The sequence below is a fragment of the Castor canadensis genome, chromosome 1 (assembly GCF_047511655.1).
Source record: "Castor canadensis chromosome 1, mCasCan1.hap1v2, whole genome shotgun sequence".
In the NCBI taxonomy this organism is placed as follows: domain Eukaryota; kingdom Metazoa; phylum Chordata; class Mammalia; order Rodentia; family Castoridae; genus Castor; species Castor canadensis.
In genome coordinates, this window is record NC_133386.1 from 131,018,175 (window position 1) to 131,033,334 (window position 15,160).

Genomic DNA, 15,160 nt, shown 5'->3' on the forward strand with positions numbered 1-15,160 from the left:
TTGTAAAGTATAATAACCTCTCTTTCATTCTCTGGTTATGGATTTTCTATAGATTGCCCAAGCACATTGGTTTTACCCCTTGATAGCTATTATTAATATGTACATCAAATTGAAAAAAAGGCTGAAGTTTTTCCTTTTGTTTGGAGTCTTTGTTTAGTCAACAAATACTCAATTTAGGCCTAGCAGGATACACCGCAGTATTGGCAGTCTTTGAGGTATGGTATGCCCTTCATACAGTATTTGAGAATTTATACTAGCTGCATAGAGAAATGGTCTAAAACGGACTTAGAAAACCTGGAGTCCTGCTTCTGGCATTTAACTCTGTTATTTGTTTGTTTATTTAAAATCTCCCTGAGGAGTGCACTATTCCTGGAGGTACTGCAATGCCAGGTTGATACATGGAGTGAATGAAGCAAGCTTCTATTCCATGTCCTAGTTCCAGAAGTCCCTTTAATATATTGTTCTCAGAGGACGTATCAGGTATTAAACTGATGAGATCAAATACAGTGCTTGATCTTAGCCAAAAGGCTGAGAAATGATTTTTTTTTTTTTAAACTCAGGGGCCTTGCACTTGCTAGGCAGGTGCTGTACCACTTGAGCTACTCTGCCAGCTATTCAAAAAAAAAATCCATTAGTTCTAATATTCCCATCCCATCTGTAAAGTGGGAATAATCATAATTTCTATCCACCCTGTGTCACCATTAGTAGGCTTTTGTCTTTTAAATGTAAAAACATTTTTTAAACTATAAAACAATGCAAACATGAGGTTTATTTATATTTGTGAAATCTCATTTGTTGTTTTATCTGATATCCACGATAACTTGTTTTGCACTGGATGTGGGGGGGATTGAGACTTAGAAAATAGTAAATAGTTCAAGGTTTTCAGGTGGAAAGTGGCAGGGATGAGTGTGGAACTTAGTCATCCTAAAATATCCATTCCATAACAGTACTGTATCCCTGTTAGTTGTTCTCAACCCTGATTACACATTGAACTCACTCATGATGATTTTAAAAAATACATGATGCTGGTCCTACCCTGACTTTAGGGGTCAGAATTTCCAGAGGTGCAGTGCTATCTCTTTAAGGAGAGGAGAATGAAGATTCTTTGCAGGCTGTAGTAGCACTTGAGATTTGAGTTGACAGTGGGTAGAATGTCTGTGGGCATTACCTAATGCTGACTTCCAGCATGGACTTGCTGTGTGCCTGGGGTGCATAAATGATTGGAAAGAGAAGCTGTAATTGAAGGCCTGTAATAGGTGATGCTGAGTTGCAGAATTCCATGTGGGAGCGTCTGGTTCCTGTGGTTAGGGTCTGGAGCTTTTGGTTTATTCTAAGAAATCTTGCAGCATTTAGTTTGGAATCTTTTTCTGGTGGCATTCTCATTACCAAAGTGAAATTCTCTGAGCTTGGGAAGAGTTTAGCAAAGTTAATTTTAACACTAAACTACGTCAGCATTTATCTCTCCAAGTTTGGAACATTTTGCTGCCTTGTGCTCAGATTAGCTCAGTTGAGCCAGTGAGACGTGCCGCTTAAAGATAATTTAAAAAAGTAAATAGGATTGATGACTTGTGCTAAAACTTTGTGAAGCATGGGATTTTGCAGGATCAACTTTTTTCCCCAAATTATCAGAAAGCCAAATGGACTAGGCCACAGGTACGGTTAAAGATGAGATGGGTGAGTTTGCAAGCTTTTTTTCCCATTTGATTTATTCAAATCTAAGATCTCTAGTTGTATGAAATCAGGGTTGATTCTTTCTCCTTTGCTATCCTCAGCCACACTTCCTGTCTTAATGAACAGGTTGAGAAATCTAATTTCACAGTTTTTATTTATGATAACTCGTGTTCATAAAGAGAGCTCTTTTGTTTACAAAGTCATGCACTTTCTTTCATTAATTGATCCTCAAAATAGTAAACAATAATAAAAGAGTTACAGTACATATTACAACAGTAATTACCCATTATTGAATGACAATTAGCTACTGTATGTTATATTAGGAGCCTTGGTGCTTATGAAATACACTGTTTCAGGTAGATGAATATTTCTTTATAGACAGTAAAATGAGGTTCACAGTGATTAAGTAAATTGCTCAAGGTCATCTATCTAGGGAATGGCAGAGCTGGGATTGAACCTCTTTCTGATTCTAGGGACCTTTATGCTGTACAACTCTTATATTCTTAGACTTAGAGAATCAGTGACTTATCCAAGGTCACCTGCTGTATAGTTGCAGTTCATGAAGTCTGCATTTGAACTCATGTCTTGACTTCTGAACATTCTTTTTCATTCTTTAAAGTACTTGGATACTACATAATGTTTGAAATCTCCAAAACTAGAGTTGTTCAGACTAGTGCTTTCAGTAGAACTGATTTGGCAGTTCTTTGAACTTACTTTAAAACAAATTTGTATTGAATAGCATTCATTCTATCATTTACTGGCATATTCACTTGGTCTGCAGTATGGAGAAGGTACAATACATATAAAAGAAGCTATGAAGTTGGGTGTGGTGTTGTGCTCATATACTCACAGATACTTGGGAGTTGAGGCATGAGGGTTGCTTGAGCCAGGAGTTTGAAAATAGCCTGGACAACCAGCCTAGAGACTCCACCTCTCTAAAAACAAAAAAGAAGAAGAAACAATGCCTAGAGTTTGAGCACTTGAATTTGTTACCACTCCTGTTCCTAACTTTGTGATTTTTGGTAAGTTGATTTACGTTTCTTAACTTCAGTTATCTTACCTGTAATATGGGTAAGTAATAATTATCTTCTAGAGTTGCTGTGACAGGCTTATAAGACTAGAGATATGAAAAATGGGCCAGGTGTGGTGGTGGCATATCACTCGGGAGGCACAGGCAGGAGAATTCAGAGTTTGAGGACAGCCTGGGTATGTAATGAAACCCTGTCTCCAAAAGAAGAAAAAAATGTGGAAAGTGCTGGGTTAAGATTTGGAATTTGATAGTACTTTGGTGGCTATGTGTTACTATTCTTGCAATCATTATTTTCTTTTGGAGTCTGTGATTTACACCTCAGAATTGTTATGAGATTTATAGAATAACAACTCATAACAGGGTTCTTCCAACATAGGATTAATGAATGGCCCTTTCTCTCCCTGTATATAGGGTGCATTTCCTGTTGGTTTAGACAGAGCTAATGGAAAGCCAGATAAAAATAATTTTGGGCACTGAGATTAAGCAGACCCAAAGACTGGTTTGCCAGGAAGTTTTAAAAGAGTTCTTTCTGATGTCAAAGGTAGGCTCTGGGTATGAGCTTGGATCTGGAGTAAATGATATATTTGATACTGATACCAAAAAGGTAGGCATAGCCTCTTAAAACTACAAAGCTCAAATACATTTTTCCATTTCCCTTTCCTTTCTTCCCCTTTTCCGTCTGTGTTCTCATAATTCATTTATATAGTAATTATCAACAAGGATTGGAAATGTTGATGTATCACTATCAGGTTTAGTAACCAACTAATCACGTATTTAAGATTTTTTGAGAATATATTCGCTGAATCTCTCTGGGCTTCACTTTCTCATTCATACAGTGAATTGAGTTGGACTAAATGCTCTGTAAGATCACATAGACCATGATTCTTACAGTCTTCAACTAAATTCTTAAATCTTTTTTATAGAAAATTGCACACTTAAATATACAACTTAATGAACTGTCAGCACACCTATGGAATCACTACCGTGACCAAGAAAAAATATATTACTAGTCCTCGTAAAACTCCCTACATTTTCTCTTCTAGGCAATAACATTTCTCTCTTTCTCAAAGACATACATTATAAATGAGTTTACCAGTTTTTGAACTTGACTCATAGAATCATGCATTGTTTATTTTTGTTTGCTTTCATTTGATCAACACTGTAAAGATTTATCCAAATGCTCTTATAGAAATATTTTCCATTGGATTGATTTAGGCAATTGACTAATATTAATAATATTTTCTTTTTCAATTGAAAATGTATTTTGAAAATTTTCATTTTATCATTTTTACATTTACTTACATGTATATACATTATTTGGGCCACCTCCTCCCTCCCTCCCCACCTAATACTGTTTTCTTTTTTCTTTTTCTTTTTCTTTTTAAAATTTTTATTGTTTTATTATTCATATATGCATACATTGCTTGGGTCATTTCTCCCCCCTGCTCCCACTCCTTCCCTTACCACCCACTCCACCGCCTTCTTCTCTCCCCCACCCCCTCGATAACCAGCAGAAACTATTTTGCCCTTATCTCTAATTTTGTTGAAGAGAGAGTATAAGCAATAATAGGAAAGAACAAGTGTTTTTGCTGGTTGAGATAAGGATAGCTATACAGGGAGTTGACTCACATTAATTTCCTGTGCATGTGTGTTACCTTCTAGGTTAATTCTTTTTGATCTAACCTTTTCTCTAGTTCCTGGTCCCCTTTTCCTATTGGCCTCAGTTGGTTTTAAGGTATCTGCTTTAGTTTCTCTGCATTGAGGGCAACAAATGCTAGGTAATTTTTTAAGTGTCTTACCTATCCTCAACCCCTCCCTTGTGTGCTCTCGCTTTTATCATGTGCTCAAAGTCCAGTCCCATTGTTGTGTTTGCCCTTGATCTAATGTCCACATATGAGGGAGAACATACGATTTTTGGTCTTTTGGGCCAGGCTAACCTCACTCAGAATGATGTTCTCTAATTCCATCCATTTACCAGCGAATGATAACATTTTGTTCTTCTTCATGGCTGCATAAAATTCCATTGTGTATAGATACCACATTTTCTTGATCTGTTCGTCAGTAGTGGGGCATCTTGGCTGTTTCCATAACTTGGCTATTGTGAATAGTGCTGCAATAAACATGGGTGTGCAGGTGCCTCTGGAGTAACCTGTGTCACAGTCTTTTGGGTATATCCCCAAGAGTGGTATTGCTGGATCAAATGGTAGATCAATGATTAGCTTTTAAGTAGCCTCCAAATTTTTTTCCAGAGTGGTTGTACTAGTTTACATTCCCACCAGCAGTGTAAGAGGGTTCCTTTTTCCCTGCATCCTCGCCAACACCTGTTGTTGGTGGTGTTGCTAATGATGGCTATTCTAACAGGGGTGAGGTGGAATCTTAGTGTGGCTTTAATTTGCATTTCCTTTATTGCTAGAGATGGTGAGCATTTTTTCATGTGTTTTTTTGGCCATTTGAATTTCTTCTTTTGAGAAAGTTCTGTTGAGTTCACTTGCCCATTTCTTTATTGGTTCATTAGTTTTAGGAGAATTTAGTTTTTTAAGTTCCCTATATATTCTGGTTATCAATCCTTTGTCTGATGTGTAGCTGGCAAATATTTTCTCCCACTCTATGGGTGTTCTCTTCAGTTTAGAGGCCATTTCTTTTGATGAACAGAAGCTTTTCAGTTTTATGAGGTCCCATTTATCTATGCTATCTCTTAGTTGCTATGCTGCTGGGGTTCCTTTGAGAAAGTTCTTACCAATACCTACTAACTCCAAAGTATTTCCTACTCTTTCCTCTATCAGCTTTAGAGTTTGTGGTCTGATATTAAGATCCTTGATCCATTTTGAGTTAATATTGGTATAGGGTGATATACATGGATCTAGTTTCAGTTTTTTGCAGACTGCTAGCCAGTTTTCCCAGCAGTTCTTGTTGAAGAGGCTGCTATTTCTCCATCGTATATTTTTAGCTCCTTTGTCAAAGACAAGTTGGTTATAGTTGTGTGGCTTCATATCTGGGTCCTCTATTCCATTCCACTGGTCTTCATGTCTGTTTTTGTGCCAGTACCATGCTGTTTTTCTTGTTAATGCTTTGTAATATAGTTTGAAGTCAGGTATCGTGATACCTCTAGCATTGTTCTTTTGACTGAGTATTGCCTTGGCTATTCGTGGCCTCTTGTGTTTCCATATAAATTTAACGGTAGATTTTCCAGTCTCTCCTAATAATGTTTTCTGATCATTCTTGTGTATATCTCTATATGCGTGTTCACATATTTCTGTTGATTATACATAATACTGAAATTGCTGCATCATGGACATGCTCTTGTTACACTTTGGTAGATAATACCAGGAGTCCAAAGTAGTTGTTTATATTTCCAACAATAGTCCCCAACAATTCCAGTTATTCCACTTCATTATCACTACTTTAGTATAACCAATCTTAATATTAGTGATTCTATTGTGTGTGCTGCATGGTTTCTTAAGCAGCTTTTCATGTGTTCATTTGGATATCCTTTGCGTGTCCTTTTTGGTGAAGTGCCTTTTCAAGTTGTGCCTATTTAAAAAATGTTTCTTACTGGTTTTAGAAGTTCTTATCTAGGTGTAAGTGTTTTGCCCATTATATATGTTATAAATACCTAATTTTTTGGGGGGGAGGGGGCTGGTGAGGATAAACCTAGGGCCTTTTGCCTGATAGGCAAGTGCCCAACTCTTAAAATTTTAATATAAACAATTTCTTCTGTTTTTGTCTTTTTTGTTGTTTTGGTACTAGGATTTGAACTCAGGGCTTTACGCTTGTTAGGCAGGCACTCTGCCACTTGAGCAATGTCCCCAGTTCTCTCTTATTTATATTATTTTCTTAATAGTGCTTTCTGTCCTATTTTTGAAGTCTTACTCTAAGAAATGAAAATTTTTCTCATATTTGAATTTTCTGTATTCTTATATTTGAGCATATTACCTATAAATTATGATGGGTTTGTTTCTTCTTTTCCATTTCCTCTCGTTTCACTTATTTTCCTTGTCTCATTGTACTAGCTGATACCTTTGGTGTTATGGTGAGTACAAGTGATGATGGGTAGTACTCTGATCTTGTTTTTAATCTCAGAGGACAATTTCTAGTGCTTCACAGTTGTGTTATGTTTGTCCTAGAGGCTTTAATAATTAACTTTTATTAGATTAAGTAAATTCCCTGTAATCCTAGTTTGCTAAGAGGTTTTAATCACATTTTAATGCTTTTTCTACATTATTTTCTCAATATGATAAATTCCATTTACTTTTAAATAATTCATATATAATTCATATACCATATGATATAATTCATATACCATATAGTTGAATATCTTAAAATGTACAATTCAGTGATGTTTAGTATATTCACAAAATTGTTCAGACAGGGCTGGGGTTTGGCATGTATCTTAATGGTGGACCAGTGGCCCAACATGCGTGAGGCCCTGGGTTTGAGCCTCAGCATCAAAAAATTTATACTGTCCTTACAACTAATAGTGGTACATTTTCATCACTCCAAAAAGAAGCCCATACTTATTATTAGAAGTCACTCTTCATTTCTGTCTTTTTCCTGCTTCTGGAAACCTCTACTCTAGTTTCTGTCTGTGAATTTGCCTATGTTGAACATTTTATATAAATAGAATTATAAAATATGTGGCCTTTTGTGACTGGCTTCTTTTACTTAACCTAGTGTTTTTAAAGTTCATCCATTTTGTAGCATGGATCAGTGCTTCATTTCCTTTTATGGCTGAATTTCAATATATAGTTACACCATATTTTATCCATTTATCAGTTGAGGGACATTTTGATTGTTTCCATGTTTTGACTACTTTGAACATTCACATACAAGTTTTTGTGTAGATGTAAGTAGATTCCTCTACTGATTCTTCTAGTCATCATAAAAATGTGCTACAGTGGTATTTAAGCCCAGGGAAACTGAAGCCTGTGGCTTTGGAATATGGAACCATCAAGATTCTGAGTTTGTCTTATTTTCTCCACTGTATGGTTCCTCCATCCCAAATTAGAGTATATGCCCAGTGAGAGTTTATGAAATTTGGCTGGCTCTTTGGGTAAGTAGAGAGATCACACTGTTTACTCCTCATGGACCTTGCTTATTCTGTTTCTTTCTGGAATCTCTTTCTCTGTCTCTGCTTGGCTAATTTCTATTCAGCCTTTATGACTGCTTTCAGATATTATCTTCAGAAAGGTGACTTATTACCTACCTTCATCTGTATTCTGAGCATGGATCGTTGTTCTGCTTTGCACATGGAGGACTTGAAACTTTAGAGACCTTCCCAGGGTCTCAGAATGAGTTAATAGCAAAGATAATACTGAATCCTTTTTCTCACTCCTAGCCCACAATTCTTCCCACTAACAGATTTCTTTTAATTCCCTGACATCAGTCTTTTTGACTATAAAACTGATACAGTCCATACTGTCTGGATCCTAGGTTTATAGTGAGGAGCCAGTGATACAGTGATTATGAAAGAGCTTTATAAAATACTGTGCACATGTGAGGGAAATGGTTGTTATTTCCAAGAAGTGATTAACAGTTCTGAGTGACTTTGGGACTGAATGGTATCCTCGATACAGCTCTCTCTTGCATTGCTGCCTCAGAAACCCTGTTGCTTCTGGTGGTCCCCAGCTGGAGACCACCAGCATGGCACGTAGGCTACATCTGCCAGCTTTTCCCCTTTCCCCCTACTTCTCTCACTTCAGCCAGGCACTTCCTGTTCCCGGGTCTGGTTTAAACTGTTTTTTGCTTCCATTTAAATAAGTCAGAAGGGATCAGGGGTAGAATGAAAGGCAAAAGACTTGATCAAGTAGACTGAGTCTTACCTCCATGTGCTCTGTGACTCAGGGCAAGTCATTTTACATTCTAGGGCCTCTTCAGAGAGTGAAATTAGGTGGTCTCTAAGGTCACTTGCTAATATTTTCTAAGATGTTCTATAAGTAAACTCTGTGTTGGGTTCTGTTTGAGATGCAGAAGTTTTAATGATCATAATTAAAAGCCATGGTTTTGGTCCTTAAGAAGCTTACATTTTACTTCTTAAAGGAATTATGCATGACAGGAAATGACTAGACACATGCTGGTGTAACAGGTTTAATACCTTGGGAATTCATATAGAGAGGAAAAGTGAAGAAATCCTTGGAAGAAGTGGGACTTGAATCAGTATTTAAAAGATGGCCGAGAAGCCAGGCATCTGTGGCTCACGCCTGTAATCCTGGCTATTCACGTGGCAGAGATCAGGAGGATTGTAGTTTGAAGCCAGCCTAGGCTTGAAAATAACCAACACAAAAAGGTTAGCAGAGTGGCATAAGTGATGATGTGCTCTTGTGTCAGCTTGAGATCCTGAGTTCAAACACCAGTACCACCAAAAAAATAAAATAAAAGATGGGCAAGAGAGGAAAAGAAAAAGTGAGTAAAAACTTGGACGTGGGAGCGTATGAGGTATCTTTAAACATCCCAGAGCCAAAAGTGGCTAGTAGAGGAAGAGAAGGCCTCAGCATTACCCTACATGTTCATGTGTTAAATGATTTCATTTCCCTGGGGCTCTTTTCTGTAAACTGCTTGTCCTCTGAGCCACTCTTTTTCTCTGAGTCTTCTATGCCAAAGTTCTTCTGGACTTGATAGTCCGTGGCTATGACATTATGTAGTCTATTAATAATATAAATAGTGATAATGTATAAAAGTATAATAAAATGTATAAATATTAGATATTAAACCTAAATAAAACATTAATATAATTGTATTTCCCTCAAATCTTTTAAGTGAGTAGATCAGAGGGAATTTAGAAACAGAAAGCAGTTTGAACCAGAAAGAAGTTCCAAAGCCTTGCCACATGTCTTACATATTTTAGCTATGATAGAGACAGATGAATTTATGTCATACATGACTGCTTGACTTGGGCCCTGCTGTAACCCTTTGCTTTCTCTTTTTCAAAGCAGCTGCTTCTAGATGGGAAATTGCCAAGTACGTAAATAGCTTAAACTCTAGCAATTGGCATGTAGGCAAATGGTTCTCATGAAGATACTGAAGAGAGAACCTTTAGAATCAGAATTGGGTTCAAATCCCAACCCTCACCAGCTATAGGAGTACATTATTCAGTGTTCTCATCTGTAAAATGACCATAGTAATATATAGCTCATATGTTGTCGTGGTATATACACATGGTAAGTTCTTAATGTAATTTCTTTTTTTGTTTTTTGATGGGACTAGGTTTGAACTCAGGGCTCCTGAGCTTGCAAAGCAGGCACTCTACCATTTGAGCCACACTTCCCTGTAATTTCTTCTTAGTGCCCCAAAATACATATTCTTTTTTTTTTTAATTTTATTATTCATATGTGCATACAAGGCTTGGGTCATTTATCCCCCCTGCCCCCACCCCCTCCCTTACCACCCACTCCGCCCCTTTCCTCTCCCCCTCACCCCCTCAATACCCAGCAGAAACTATTTTGCCCTTATCTCTAATTTTGTTGTAGAGAGAGTATAAGCAATAATAGGAAGGAACAAGGGGTTTTGCTGGTTGAGATAAGGATAGCTATGAGGGCATTGACTCACATTGATTTCCTGTGCGTGTGTGTGTTACCTTCTAGGTTAATTCTTTTTGATCTCACCTTTTCTCTAGTTCCTGGTCCCCTTTTCCTATTGGCCTCAGTTGCTTTTTTTTAGGTGTCTTACCTATCCTCACCCCTCCCTTGTGTGCTCTCGCTTTTATCATGTGATCAAAGTCCAATCCCATTGTTGTGTTTGCCCTTGATCTAATGTCCACATATGAGGGAGAACATACGATTTTTGGTCTTTTGGGCCAGGCTAACCTCACTCAGAATGATGTTCTCCAATTCCATTCATTTACCAGCGAATGATAACATTTTGTTCTTCTTCATGGCTGCATAAAATTCCATTGTGTATAGATACCACATTTTCTTGATCTGTTCGTCAGTAGTGGGGCATCTTGGCTGTTTCCATAACTTGGCTATTGTGAATAGTGCTGCAATAAACATGGGTGTGCAGGTGCCTCTGGAGTAACCTGTGTCACAGTCTTTTGGGTATATCCCCAAGAGTGGTATTGCTGGATCAAATGGTAGATCAATGTCTAGCTTTTTAAGTAGCCTCCAAATTTTTTTCCAGAGTGGTTGTACTAGTTTACATTCCCACCAACAGTGTAAGAGGGTTCCTTTTTCCCTGCATCCTCGCCAACACCTGTTGTTGGTGGTGTTGCTGATGATGGCTATTCTAACAGGGGTGAGGTGGAATCTTAGCGTGGTTTTAATTTGCATTTCCTTTATTGCTAGAGATGGTGAGCATTTTTTCATGTGTTTTTTGGCCATTTGAATTTCTTCTTTTGAGAAAGTTCTGTTTAGTTCACTTGCCCATTTCTTTATTGGTTCATTAGTTTTGGGAGAATTTAGTTTTTTAAGTTCCCTATATATTCTGGTTATCAATCCTTTGTCTGATGTATAGTTGGCAAATATTTTCTACTACTCTGTGGGTGTTCTCTTCAGTTTAGAGACCATTTCTTTTGATGAACAGAAGCTTTTCAGTTTTATGAGGTCCCATTTATCTATGCTATCTCTTAGTTGCTGTGCTGCTGCCAAAGTACATGTTCTTAATTCAACTTGAAATTCTTCAGGGGAGGTAAAGTAGTAGAATGAAAGGGCCTTGACCTTCAATTCAGTTGCTTAATGACTGTAGGCAAATGTGTGCCACAATTTCCTACTCTACAAGTGATGATTGCATCTCAGGATTGTAGTCATTGTGTGAGGCAATATCTATGAAATAGCTATTAAAAACTGTGGGATGTCATCTTAGGAAGAAATCTAGTTACAGAGCGTTCAGAGTGCTTGTTTCCCTGATTATATAGACTGACAGAATGTAGGAGCTGTAAGAGCCCTTAAGATCATCTTGTCAGTTCTCATCATCATTCAGATGGGAAATCAAAGATCCTGGACTATAAATTATGGCGAGATAGAGATAAAATTGGCTTGGACTCTAGATCTTGTTTTTTTCCTCTTCATTTTAACATTTTTCATCAGGATAATGCTGGATTTAAGGAGACATTAGGAGTTCAGACTTTGTCTTGGAAAGTGTGCTGAGCTGTCAGCTACTTTAAAACAGGGTTGAGGGTGACTGGGTCACAAGTTTTGTGCAAGTTGGGCCAGAGCTGATAAGATGAAACATTTACTTCTGTCCTGGAGAGAACTTGCATGTCTTAGGTTCCTTAGACTCCTTACTCAGCTGAGGTAGATGTCTGCTCATTTGTTCCTTTTTTTGTTTGTTTGTTTGTGGGACTGGAGTTTGAACTTAGGGCTTGTGCCTCTTGCAAAGCAGGCACTCTTCCACTTGAGTCACACCTCCAGCCCATTGTGCTCTCGTTATTTTCAAGGTAGGGTCTTGTGAACTATTTGCCTGGCCTCAAACCACAATCCTCTCACTCTCAGCCCCTCAAGTAGCAAGGATTACAGGTATGAGCCACTGGCACCCAGCCATTTGTTCCTCTTTTTACTGTGCCAGGCATGTGGAAGCCTCTGGGAATCCATGATGAATTGGCATGGCCCCTGCACTTGTAACTTAGTCTGAGAGAAAGGTAAACACTTAAAATAGGCAGTTACTCTGTTGATGTTGTGGGAACAGAGAGAGTGAAGAACTGCCCAACTTAGAGATTAGGGAGAACTTAACAGAAGAAGTGATTTGCCTTGTATTTACTGGCTAATTAGTGATAAAATCAGCACTTTAATTCTGAAAAATGTTCTTTCCAGCCCTCCCTTACTTTAATTCAACAAAAGTTAAGTTTTTAAACATATACATTGAGCATCTACTCCAATCCAGGTTTGTAGTTCTTGTAAATACATATGTGAACTAGCTAGACCTTGCTTCTACAGGAACCTCAAACTCAGTAAAGAGCTAAAGTAAGCCCAAAAACTTAATAATGTACTTCTTTTTAATTTCCTTTTCTCTTTCTCTTGTAGCAAATAAGAAGAAAGAGAAGGAGCGGCCAGAGATTTCTCTTCCTTCAGATTTTGAGCACACAATTCACGTTGGTTTTGATGCTGTCACAGGAGAGTTTACGGTAAGCCTTGGGTCATGGAAAGGGCATTGGTCTTTCAGAGTTTTGGCTGTGTGCCAGTTGATTTTTTTTTTTTTAAATCCTGATGCTTCTTTGCCTGGGACCCTCATTTCTATATTCTGAGATTCATGAGAGGAACACTTTCCTAATCTTAAAATTCTACCCAGGGAAGCACCTCTTTCCCCTGCCCTCCCCAGTTCTGTGACATGAACCCAGGGCCTTGGGCATGCTAGACAGGGGCTCTACTTCTGAGCTACTTCCTCAGTTTAAATAAACCTTTTAAGATAGCCCATGGTAACAGGCTCTGTGTGGGGGCACTCATCATACAGAAATAACTTAATGTCTGCTCTAAATCAGGTAAAGCCTGGTGAAGGAGCAAAAATCATAGGAAATGACTAGAATAATAACGGTATTATAAGTTGGGTGCTTGTGGTTCATGCCTGTAGTTTTAACCACATGGGAGACTGAGATCAGGAGGATTGAGGTTTGAGGCCAGCTGGGGCAGAAAGTTCATGAGACCCCCTTCTCAGCAGCAACAGCTTGGCTCAGAGCTGTGCACCTGTCATCCAGCTACTGTGGGAAGCATAAATAGGAGGATTGTAGTCCAGGCTGTCTCCGACAAAAGCCAAGACCCTACCTCAAAAATAACCAAAGAAAAAAAGGTTGGAGGTGTTGCTCAAGCAATAGAACCTCTGCTTAGCAAATGCAAACCCCTGAATTCAAACCCCAGTACTGCCAACAAAGGCAGGGGTGAGGGGAAGTGTTATAAAAGAGGTTTGTGTAAACTCTCAGGGAATACAGAAAAAGGGATGACTAACAAGCTCATCTTTGGCTAATAGCAGATATCAGGTTATAGCTGTCTTTCTTTCGGGATCTCCCTACCTTCCTGAATATTTGCATGTCTGTCTTACAGGGGATGCCAGAGCAGTGGGCTCGCTTGCTTCAAACATCAAATATCACTAAGTCAGAGCAGAAGAAAAATCCACAGGCTGTTCTGGATGTGTTGGAGTTTTATAACTCAAAGAAGATCTCCAACAGTCAGAAGTATATGAGTTTTACAGGTATGAGGATTATGTCCAGGCCAGTCATGGCAAGAAAAGATTTTAATATGGGTGGAAAAGCTCCAGGTTCCTATTGTCTAGAGTAAAAGAAGAAAGTGGACTGGAGGTGGCACCATTACTAAGATGGAATTTTGGAATTTGACAACTAAGATGTTGGGTTTTGCATCAAACTTGTCTCATTCTAAAAACTTCTATGTTTTTGCTTTTTTTTTTTTTTTCTTTTAAAATAGCATGGTGTTAAATAAAAGGAACACAGGCTTTGTGCTAGAAGGTTCAGATTCAACACTAGGTTTGAACAGTCACATCATTTCTTTGAGTTTCAAAATAGGAATAACAATTTTTGTCTCAAGAGGGTATAGTAAGGAATACATTGATGTGAACGTTCTTTATAAATTGTGAAACAGCACCATGCAAATATAACTAATAATATAACATAATATTAATGTATATTTTTTAAGTTGGCAACCCCAGTGTCTTCCTCAAGGGACTAGTTTTTGTCAGTGATAAACAAAAAGACAAGGATAAAACCACAAAAATTGTATACGGGATTATGTTTTTCTGAGGTTTTTTTATCTTTGTCTTTTTGTTTTTCAGAGTGTTTTTAATAGTAGGATGAGATTAGAATTCAAGCCTCCTAATTCCTAGTCCTGCATCTTTTATATTTACTACTTGGCCCTGGTAATTTTGTTGGAAGCACCTCCTTCTATAGCAGAGAAATTTTCTTTTCCTAGGATAACTTATGAGAGGCTTATATTTCTGAAAACTTGCTTTTTTATGTAGCATCTTAGAATGTGAGAGTAAGAAGTACTTTAGTATATACCAGCTCACCATTGTTTTGTAGACATAAAAGTCAAAGAAGGCCTTTTCTAAGGTGGCCGATTTAAGACTCTGGGCTAGTCTCTTACTTCCCAGTCTGATGCTCTTTGTTCATGCTGCTTCCTTCAAAGGACATTATTGTTGGAGAAGGTGAGAATGAGAACAAATTAGCTGATTTTGAAGGATGCTTTTCCCTCTCAGTTTGGCTTGTATCAAAGGGCACAGATGGTGAGGATGATGAACTGCAGGTTCACTCATGCTGTTATGGTAGTGCTTAGTAGAAGGCCATGCATCTTCCCAGCAGCATTTCATTCCTCTCATCTGTCCCCACTGTGTCTGTCTCATTTCTTCCATTGAAGGACTGGGTCATTCCAGGGAGGAATTGTGGTGAGAGGATACTGAGTAGGAAAGTTTTCTAGTAGTCAGGAAATTAGAACTTACATTTCAAGAGTTTATCATGGACACATCTGTGTTTTCTGCATGTATGTGTATAGGTGTGTGCAAGTGTCCATAAGTGTATATGGAGGCAGTACT

At 38.1% G+C, this 15,160-nt stretch overlaps 1 protein-coding gene and 1 non-coding gene across 8 annotated transcripts in view; one reads left to right on the forward strand and one right to left on the reverse strand.

Annotated features, from left to right (window-relative positions):
* The window catches only part of LOC109700810 (serine/threonine-protein kinase PAK 1), a 157,366-nt gene that overhangs the window by 81,824 nt on the left and 60,382 nt on the right, over positions 1-15,160 (forward strand). For 5 of the 7 annotated variants that reach the window (XM_074082454.1, XM_074082450.1, XM_074082442.1 and 2 more), the window contains 2 exons: positions 12,652-12,752; positions 13,663-13,810. In XM_074082454.1, the coding sequence (XP_073938555.1) occupies positions 12,652-12,752; positions 13,663-13,810 (249 nt within the window). Of the gene's footprint in view, positions 1-1,496; positions 1,675-12,651; positions 12,753-13,662; positions 13,811-15,160 lie in introns of those variants that run through there. The other 2 variants (XM_074082459.1, XM_074082456.1) reach the window with 2 other exon arrangements.
* LOC141415797 (U2 spliceosomal RNA) lies at positions 354-540 on the reverse strand. Its single transcript, XR_012440763.1, has one exon. It is a non-coding gene; the product is annotated as a U2 spliceosomal RNA (small nuclear RNA).